The sequence below is a fragment of the Micropterus salmoides genome, unplaced genomic scaffold, assembly GCF_014851395.1.
Source record: "Micropterus salmoides isolate LMB-PRFRI ecotype aquatic unplaced genomic scaffold, ASM1485139v1 Ms_hic_scaffold_3, whole genome shotgun sequence".
Classification (NCBI taxonomy): Eukaryota; Metazoa; Chordata; class Actinopteri; order Centrarchiformes; family Centrarchidae; genus Micropterus; species Micropterus salmoides.
This window is the reverse complement of record NW_024042261.1, coordinates 39,826,869-39,836,837: the sequence shown is the minus strand read 5'-3', so window position 1 is coordinate 39,836,837 and position 9,969 is coordinate 39,826,869. Positions and strand designations below refer to the sequence as shown.

Below are 9,969 nucleotides of genomic sequence, written 5' to 3'. Positions count from 1 at the left end.
CAACTGAAGTTAGAAACCTGTTTATTCCAAAATCGTTTAATTAAATCTGCAAATACAAACTAGAGTTCAGACTAATCAGCTGCCAATCAATAATCAGCAGAGTTACAAAAATCGTCTTTGAACAACAAAATAAAAGTCTGTCGTCGTGGCTCAAAGTAAAACACAGATCACACGCTGAGAAAATAGTTCACACAAAAATATCTTGTTTTCTTTTACAAAAATGGATCAGAAATGTAAAATCTGTCCAGTTTCAGATGAGGATGATGAGAGGGTGAGTTTAATCGTATTTTACTGACTGCTCTCTAAAAACCCCGCCCCCCAAACAGTGATTGTCCAAACATTTCTAGCAGCAGGCGCGTCAAGAGTTTGTTTCCCTTGTGTTTTTTTTAATTAACGAACAGAATTGTTTATCTGCCCTAACGTTAGCATATGCGGCTAACTAGCTTACGGCCTACAGTAGTGACCTAGTGTTAATTCCAAAGACAAAGGGGCGTCTCACAGCGAGAGACAAGTTATATTTTGATCCTGAGCCCTGAATCACACACGATGTTTGTTAATTTAAAAGATAATTTTGTCTGTCAGGAAACAGTAAAGTTACATGTCATTTTGTGTGAAAACCGATCCAATGAACTACATGTCTCATCTCACAATTTACGTCACCAACATGTTAACGCGGTAATGCTAAGCTAACGTTCATTGCTTAGTTGCTGCTAGCTAGGTTACTAAGCCATGTTCTTTGACGTTAGCTTCAGTCATTGAGAGAAAAAGTTACATTGGTAATTATGTGTTTTCACAGTCTGATACAACAGTTTTACATTAAACTGCGACTTTACTGACTTTTAAATTGACCGTGTGAAATTCAGAGCACAATTCAAATAGGATCAAAAAATTGTCTCTTGCCGTTAACTACCGTTTTTCTAAAGTAAGGTCCCATGGTGGTCCACCGGTAGGGGAGGGACTTAGGCTCTCTATAGTACTTGGAGCCACTATGGGCGGGGGGGGGCGGTTAGATGCTAGTTTGTCAGAGTTTAGGTTAACGTTAGCACTTTTATTAGGTGACTGTAATCAAACTCAGTTCAAAAATAGCAACATTTAAACATGTAGCATTTCAGATGCGTCCTCAGAGCGATGGCGTACAGTCCGTCATCTGTTGATGGTGACGTGGTCTCAGAGCGATGGCGTACAGTCCGTCATCTGTTGATGGTGACGTGGTCTCAGAGCGATGGCGTACAGTCCATGTCTGTCCTCTCCTACGTGGTCTCAGGGGTTCAGGCCTTGGCGTCCAGCATCTCCAGCAGCAGTTTGTGGAGGGGGACGCAGCGGTGGCGGTGCAGCCACAGGAAGGCCTCCACGGCTCGGTCGGCCGTCTGTCTCAGGAGGGGGAGGCTCATCAGGAGCCGGCCCGCCCGGTGCTGCTCTCTGCGGGTCGACTCGTACTCCTGCAGGGCCTCGTGGAGCCCGTCCTGGAACCTCTGCACCGAGTCAGGACAGTCCACCGGGTCGGCATCTGACGGACGGACAGAGAGAGGACACTCAGTGAGGTAAGTACATTGTTGTGTACAATTTTGAGGTATTAGTACTTTATTTAGTTGCAACACCAAACATTAGGGCTGAAACAATTCATCGATGAATTGAACTCAAATTCTTTGCATTGAGGATTCGTTTAATCCATATAACTATAAAGCGCACTGTTTCACATGGACATTTATTACTGTCGCACATCGTGCTTACGCTGTGAACACGACGATGTTCGACGTTACTCTGTAATGTTACCGTCCATCCACCGTAAAACAAAACTTATGTCGCCTCGGCGACAGCACGACTTCATCTGATCAGAAAGCAGCCGATGTTCTGCCAGCGGACCACAGACAAGGTAACAGCAACTTTGGGTAATCTGCAACTATTTCGAGTTGTAGAATATTTCTTTGTACTTTTTAAGAGACTCGAGGGGAAAGGTAGAGACTCGGGTAGAGATTCAGGAGGGTTGGGTAGAGACTCGGGTAGAGACTCAGGAGGGGACAGGTAGAGATTCAGGAGGGTTGGGTAGAGATTCAGGAGGGGACAGGTAGAGATTCAGGAGGGTTGGGTAGAGATTCAGGAGGGGACAGGTAGAGATTCAGGAGGGGACAGGTAGAGATTCAGGAGGGGACAGGTAGAGATTCAGGAGGGTTGGGTAAAGACTCGGAGGGGACAGGTAGAGATTCAGGAGAGTTGGGTAGAGATTCAGGAGGGGACAGGTAGAGATTCAGGAGGGGACAGGTAGAGATTCAGGAGGGTTGGGTAAAGACTCGGAGGGGACAGGTAGAGATTCAGGAGGGTTGGGTAAAGACTCGGAGGGGACAGGTAGAGATTCAGGAGAGTTGGGTAGATATTCAGGAGGGGACAGGTAGAGATTCAGGAGAGTTGGGTAGATATTCAGGAGGGGACAGGTAGAGATTCAGGAGGGGACAGGTAGAGATTCAGGAGGGGACAGGTAGAGATTCAGGAGGGGACAGGTAGAGATTCAGGAGGGTTGGGTAAAGACTCGGAGGGGACAGGTAGAGATTCAGGAGGGTTGGGTAAAGACTCGGAGGGGACAGGTAGAGATTCAGGAGAGTTGGGTAGATATTCAGGAGGGGACAGGTAGAGACTCAGGAGGGTTGGGTAAAGACTCGGAGGGGACAGGTAGAGATTCAGGAGGGTTGGGTAAAGACTCGGAGGGGACAGGTAGAGATTCAGGAGAGTTGGGTAGATATTCAGGAGGGGACAGGTAGAGACTCAGGAGGGTTGGGTAGAGATTCAGGAGGGGACGGGTAGAGATTCAGGAGGGGACGGGTAGAGATTCAGGAGGGTTGGGTAAAGACTCGGAGGGGACAGGTAGAGATTCAGGAGGGTTGGGTAGAAACTCTGGTAGCGACTCGGAGGGGACGGGTAGAGACAGAGCTACACTTAACGCTATATACTTTACCAGAAAACAATTTCCCATATAAATCTTTAATTCCAACCTAAACCAGACACACAGAAGTAAATAAATAATTTCCCGTCACACCACGAACTGAGAAAAACCAGTGCACGTATAAAATGACCTAATAATTAGAATTAATTATTATTTTATTTGTCATTTTAATAATTGTTCCATGGCAGGTGAATATGTTACTGCTGGACATATTTGAAATGCAAGATAAATTTCGTTTTTAGGTCTTTTTTAAATGTTATTGTTTATATGATACTTTGAGCTTTGGCAACAGAGAAAGAGACGGACAGAAGGAGAGAGACACAAACTGCCACAGAGAGAGGGACACAGTTGAAGGTCAGGCTGTGGCTGCGTCCTCCGGCAGACCGTTGAAACTATAGATCCAGGACAGAGTCATCAACACAGCTTATTGATCCGAGGCTCAGACAGTGGGAGACTGACCACACTTTAGCTGGAAGGACCAGCCAGCGTCCCATCATGCACTGCTTCCACGGGAGCGTTAAATGCAGTCATACACAGCCAGTCTGATGTTATTGATCAACTGCTGTCCCTCCACTGTTAGCATCGTTAGCATCAACAACAACTGACCCCACTAACGTGTTTTAGGGAATTACTGAGCCGTTTCAAACGTGAAACTTCATTTCTGTCAGGAAGCATTGAGACGGACCGACATGTTGTTGGTTAAAGTCAGAACATGAGATTTGTTGAAAATAAAAATATAGAATAACAGAATGAAATCGTAGGACTCAAGAAAACATTTGTGTTTGTGTAACTAATCAATACCGTGATGCTTCAGCTCCCAGCCTCCAATCAATATCAATAACCACTCCTCCCCCCTCTTTTATAATTGTAAATCAATAACAGGGCGGCCAGCTGTCACCCCAGTTCAAAAGAGTGTAATTAGCAACGTGTGCTAACCTGAGTTAGCGAGCGCCATGGCCTTCAGCGTCACGGCCTCCTCGGGGCTCAGGTTCATCGCCTGGTATCTCGCCGTCAGGTGACGCACGGCCTTATAGAGCTCGGCCAGTCCCGCGGCTCGACACTGGGCCTCGTCCAGCCGCAGGTTCCCGGCGAACACGATCTCCTCCGCCGCCGCGCCCTGCGACCGCCAGGCCACGCCCACAAGCAGCGCCTCCATCCAACCGCTCTGCAGCAGTGACATCTGGTCGACCAATGAGAGCCTGGAGAAACCTGAGCGGGGCGGGGAAGAGCCGATTACTGAGTACTAAAATATAATTTGATATATCCGACGTGATCCCTTTTTACTTGTAGTTCTGGGTGAAATTATTAACATAAGTCGCTATAAAGATCTCCTCAAAACCGGACTCCATTGATAAAAACGGTAATTTTCACTAACAGTAAAATTTGCAGAACATGGAAGTTGCTGGTTAGTTTGTGTCATTTTGTGACTTTGGTTTTTTAATTTGTGTGACTTGTGTGTTTTAAAGGGTTAGAAACCCCACAGTTACACAATAACACAAACTAACCGATCAAGGCAGCGCTGGACCACAGAGGTAAAATCACTGTTTTTATCAATGGAGTCTGGTGTCTGACAAGAGCAACATAGCGACTGTTTGAAACGGTCTTATTCTTCACTTGTAATAACAATCTGAGCCTGCCAGTTGTGCCATTAATGAAAGTGCTTGTGATCTTGTGATTACGATAGTAGCAGGTGTTACGGCGTGTTCTGTACGGTGGCCCAGAGGTATCAGGCCAAATACAAAACCCACAACAGTCACAATTCAGACAAATCCGCTGTATATTATTAGATCAGAACAACGTATTACTGATTTATCAAACGGGTAAGAAGGTTCCTCCCCCACCAGGTGACTTGAATATGTACCTGGTATCTGTTTGGCCCAGCTAATCAGAACCAGCAGCTCCCGGTTCAGGAGGTCACACAGGGTCAGCAGGGTCCGCAGGCTGCTGTCATTGGTCGAATCGTCCTGATTGGCGGCCAACGGGGCGGGCTCTGTCAGCAGCAAATGGGAAATCACCTTGTTTCCTAAAAGACAGGTAATAATTAAAGAAACGTCTCCAACATAAACATGAAGTGTGACTGAAATTAAAACCCTGAGTGTGAACGTGTGAACTCACGGCTGCTGACGGCGTGGCTGTACGGGCTTTGGCGTATAAACTCAGTCCCGTCTCCACCCGCCTCTTGTACTTCTGCCGTCCTCCTCTCACTCGGTCCATCCGAACACCTGCAACACAGAGAGGAGCTTTACCTGTCAGGTAACTGTGCGTCGGCCTGCAGCACCTGACCCGGAATGCATCCAGGTCTGAGGTTGGAGAGGAGGAACCACGGGCGTATCCCGACAACAACGGCCCTACAATCTGAATCTGTTCAGTGATTGGTCAGCTGAAAGACACACAAACTGACCACAAATGAAACAGCCGTGTCTTTGTGATCGTTTTGTGTCTGTCGTCGTTTTACATCTTTTTGTAGTTTGTAATTGTTTCGTCTGGAAAAGTTTTGCGTGTCTTGTCCTCTCTTTGCCTTTAAACTTCAACTCTGACTTTCCAATAAGACGTACCAACAGTCTCAGGCTCAACAGTGCTGCACAGACTCTGACAGGCCGGCGTGACGTACCTTCCCTCATCATCCCGGCCTGGAGACATTTCTGGAAGCGGCAGGCCTGACAGGCTTTCCTCCTCCGCTTGGTGATCTCACACTGGTTCATCACCGGGCAGCTGTATTCGATGTTGCCTAGAGAGAGAGAGACTGATAAATAATTGTCCTAATTTTCAAATTATTATTTTGATTGTTTGATATTTATATCTTTTATTTTTGTTTTAAAATTTCACATTTGATACAGATTTTTTATTTATTTATTTTTACTGTTTTCTTTCTTTCTTTTTATTTTTTTAACACAAAGAACTTGTTTTGTTTACTTATCAAATGAAATGTGTGAAATGAATTGAAGTTTATTTGTAGCTTTGAAGAGAGACAGACAGACAACGGAGACATTTTTACATTAAAGCATCAACAACATATCAAACATGTTAAAATACTGTTTTTGTCTGAGTAATAAAAATAAGGGTTTTAAATGCGTGTCCTCTGTTTGATTCCTTGTGTTGTCTTTCCATCTTGTGTATTCTCACAGAAATCTATAGTCTGTCCAGACACCCCCCCCCCCCCCCTCCCCCCACAAGTGTTTATTGGGGCTTAAGCTCCAGAGTCCTGTTAACAGGATATTGACTGATGATACTCACACTGTTGAGCATCGACGCAGTGATCGATGGACCCTGACCCTGATTCACAAAGCCAGTTTCATCATGGAGTCCAACATCAGAGGTTTTAAAATGCCTCAGTTAACTCTTTTCCTCTCCACCTGTGAGGTGGAGCTCCTCACTCCTGGTTTGCTCTTAATCTCACAGGAGAAGAAACGAAGATGAGCATAAGTTCGGTATATTATCGCATACTCAGCAATAAATACGGCCGACTTCTAATTGCACGAATGTTTTCTGAAGTGAAACAGTTTCAAGTTACAGGAGAATTCAAACTATGAAGCTTCAGAGAAACAGTTTTTGAAATAAATAAATAAATTACATTTCAGTATAAGTGGGCAGAGGTGGAAGATGTGTTGGGATATTTTACTCAAGTAAAAGTAATAATGCCACAGTATAAAATACTCCAGTACAAGTAAAAGACCTGCATTCAAAAGTACAAATACTGAAGCATTAAAATTTAACTCCTGCAAAATGTCATCTATTTTGTTTTGTTTAATTTAATTAATTAATTCTTTTTAGTACTTAGCTATTTTTATCATGTAGCACTTTGGGATTTAATTATAAATAAAATATTATTATTTTATTTCCTGTTTATTTTATCTTGTGCAATTTCAAGTTATATTTTATTTGTTGTTTTTTATTTCGGCTTGCCTTTCTTGTCTTCAATATTTCACTCCTGTGTCTCATCTCTCTGTGAAGCACTTTGTTTGATAAGTGCTATACAAATAAAGTTTTTATATATATATATATATATATATATATATATAGTGTAATTTATAAGAATGCATATTTCTTAAACTGATCACAAATGTTTAACATGAAAACTGACTAGTAACTAAAACAGTCAGATAAATGTACTGCAATATTTCTGCAGAGTAGAAGTCAAAAGTAGCCGGAAATGGAAAATACTACAGTATTGTACTTGAGTACAGTACTTGAGTCAATTTTTACTTACTTTCTATAAGGGACAAAAGTGTTTTGGCCACTCTTTGTTTCCATAGATCTGTGAAAACGTGTGCAGATGACTGAACTGATCAGATCAATCACTCGTCTGAGCCTGCGATGCTGCAGGTCTGAATCCCGCAGCTGATGTGTGAGCTCACAGCTTCACACACTAATCAATGCAGCGGGTGTTGAGCTGCATCGACCGGCTCTGCTCATTACGACTCTTACTGATTAACAAACACACCCTGTCGCTCTCACCTTGTATGGTCCTCTTGAAGAAAGCCTTGCAGGCCTCGCAGGACGCCACGCCGTAGTGATACCCGGAGGCGAAGTCGCCGCACACCAGACAGAGCCTCTTTGGCCCCGCGGCGCCCATCGGCGTCAGGAAGTCGCCCCTCAGGATGGAGTCCACCTGCAGAGAGGAAACACTCTGCTGCCACGTCACTGAGTCGACCTCATTAAATGATCTGGATTTCTTTCTGGTCGACAAATCTCTTTAAACGTGTTCACCAGCATTTAAAACTTTATCCACCAAATTAAAAACGTGAGTATAAACTGCTGCTGTGTCTCAGGCAAGGCTGTTGAAAAGTGGTGGGGACACAGGGGCTCAGATCACGAGACACTCACGAGACATCACGATACACAACGTTAGGTTCACGAGAACGAGACCAAAAGATCCTTAACGTGTTTTAAAGACATCCTCAATGCCGAGATATCTGCAAAAAGTCAGCTCTCAAAAACAAGGGGAAAAGCTTTAAAATGGGGGAAATGTTCCTTAAAATAAGCAAAATTATCTGCCAACAGAACAAGAATATTTCACTTGATACTGAAGGACAGAAAACCTTGAAACAGGTGAAATTCTTAAGAAATATCTTGTTAGACAAAAAACAAGTTTATTTTGCCTTCAATTAAGATAATTAATCTAGTTTTTGCAGTGTAAACACTTCATTTCCTGCATTGTGGTGGAAATGAGAGGCAGCACACATGCAGGCATGATTTAGTTCACAGGGAGAGAAGTTGTTAAAGTTCCTGACTGCTGCTGCACGTTTTTGGGTCATTTTATAATCAGCAGCTTGTTTTTATTTTTAGCTGAAGTTACTTTTTTTGGACAACACACTTTTGTTTCTTCTAAATTTTAATTGTGCAAATAAACCTTTCATTTGTTATTTAACTACAAGCTGTATTTCAGAACGTTTTTAACAAGTTATGTTCCCAGACGGTGCACTCATAACGGTGGAAAAGTTGAGTTTGGGACGCCGGACACTTCTCCCGCTCAACAGTCGCCATCTTGGCTACGTAGCAGAAGAGGAGGGACCACCAACGTGTTTTCAAACTTGCAGAGAAGGAACATTTTTAATAAAACTCAAGTGCACAAAGAAGCCGGCAGATGTGTCGGGGCGATAATCGCGATCAGTCGGCGGCTAGAATGATCCGCGTACTGCATGTTCGTCTGCTAACCGAAGTATCCGAACTGACACACAGCTTTGTCGACCCGTTAGCAGCCTGAGCTTCTTTCTCTCTTCAGCGACTCTTTAATGAATGAAATGTCAGAGAAAAGAGGAAGAAGCTAAGAGCGCTAGCATGTTGCCAGCTGACCCCGTCAGTCGCTACGCGCTTTATAACTTCCTGTCTTCTCTGAAGACATTTACATTTATTCATTTAGCTGACGCTTTTATCCAAAGCGACTTACAACTGCTGTACATGTCAGAGGTCGCACGCCTCTGGAGCAGCGAGGGGTTAAGTGGCTTGCTCAGGGACACAATGGTCGCAGTGGGGGATTGAACCCGGGTCTCTCACACTAAAGGCACGTGTCTGATCCACTGCACCATCGCCACCCCCTGAAGACACCTCACAGTAGTTCTATCTGGTTTCACTTTTAAAATGTGACTCGATCAGGAGGAAACGTGCATTTGTTGGGGACTATTTTCAGCGGCGGATGAATCCAAACAGTAAAATTCTTCACCTGTGCTGAAAACGAACCCGTCTGTGACAACGAGAAACGCACGGCAGCCTCGGACACCACGGCGCTGCCTCCGACGCTTCCTCCGCTGGAACTAGATCCTGTCGGGGAGTCGGGCTCCGGCGCTCCACAGAGGAGGCTGTAGGAGGAAGAGGAGGAGGAGGAGGAGTGGGCCGGGCTGGGGAGGAGGAAGGCCGGGTGTGACGGGCTGAGAGCGGGCGTGGCGTCCAGGGGGAAGGCGGGACTGAGGGGGGAGGAGTGGAGGAAGGAGGCCGGAGACTGAGCTTCATCAGCTGGAGAGGAGGAGGAGGAGGAGGAGGAGGAGTCCAAGAGGCTGAGGAGGAAGAAAAGTGTGAGATTAAACAGCTGAAGATCAGACACTGAAACAAATCTGGGATTTTCAGAATAAAACCAGGATTTCTTTCCTTTAAGAAACACTTCCTGTTCACACTCGTCACGTGACATCATTTCACCTCGTTTACAGAACAAAGGGTTTGTTGTCTCTACTTCAAACTCTACTCAGTAAATATTTGATCTTGATCCTGAGTCTTTACATTAAAGCTAGTTTGTGGGGTTTTTTGACCACTAGTTGGCGCTGTGGAGAAACGTTTTCATGCATGGACGTATTAGACGCGGTGCTAACGTGCTAATCAACAAGTCCTTTTCTCCAGAACAAAACATTTAAGATTTATAATCTAACGCCTCGTTCAGCAGGACGACATCATCGGGATATTCTCCCCAAAAACCAGTGCTACCAGTCACTGCTGGGAAACAAACCAGTTTTATCAGTTCCTGCAGGACGTCACGACTATTAACACGGATTCAACAAATCCCCGTGAGTCAGCTCGACTTCGACCAATCACCGCAACTTTTCCAC

General features: G+C 44.7%; 1 protein-coding gene across 1 annotated transcript; it reads right to left on the bottom strand.

Annotated features, from left to right (window-relative positions):
- Positions 1-1,247: 1,247 nt before the first annotated feature.
- On the bottom strand, positions 1,248-9,326 carry esrrd (estrogen-related receptor delta). Its single transcript, XM_038693227.1, has 7 exons — positions 9,096-9,326; positions 7,391-7,544; positions 5,547-5,663; positions 5,047-5,157; positions 4,797-4,958; positions 3,872-4,144; positions 1,248-1,507 (listed from the first exon to the last, which is right to left on the bottom strand). Exons 2-7 carry the CDS (start codon positions 7,506-7,508, stop codon positions 1,269-1,271), a joined length of 1,020 nt encoding a protein of 339 aa, XP_038549155.1. The 5' UTR covers positions 7,509-7,544; positions 9,096-9,326; the 3' UTR covers positions 1,248-1,268.
- Positions 9,327-9,969: the final 643 nt, after the last annotated feature.

What these genes read in the sequence shown, in the direction of transcription:
- esrrd (XM_038693227.1), bottom strand. Translation starts at nt 7,508, where the DNA reads ATGGGCGCCGCGGGGCCAAAGAGGCTCTGTCTGGTGTGCGGCGACTTC. An exon ending in CTTCAAGAGGACCATACAAG is followed by an intron (nt 5,664 to 7,390) that starts GTGAGAGCGACA and finishes CTCTCTCTCTAG; the next exon opens with GCAACATCGAATACAGCTGC. An exon ending in CTGGGCCAAACAGATACCAG is followed by an intron (nt 4,145 to 4,796) that starts GTACATATTCAA and finishes CGCCCCGCTCAG; the next exon opens with GTTTCTCCAGGCTCTCATTG.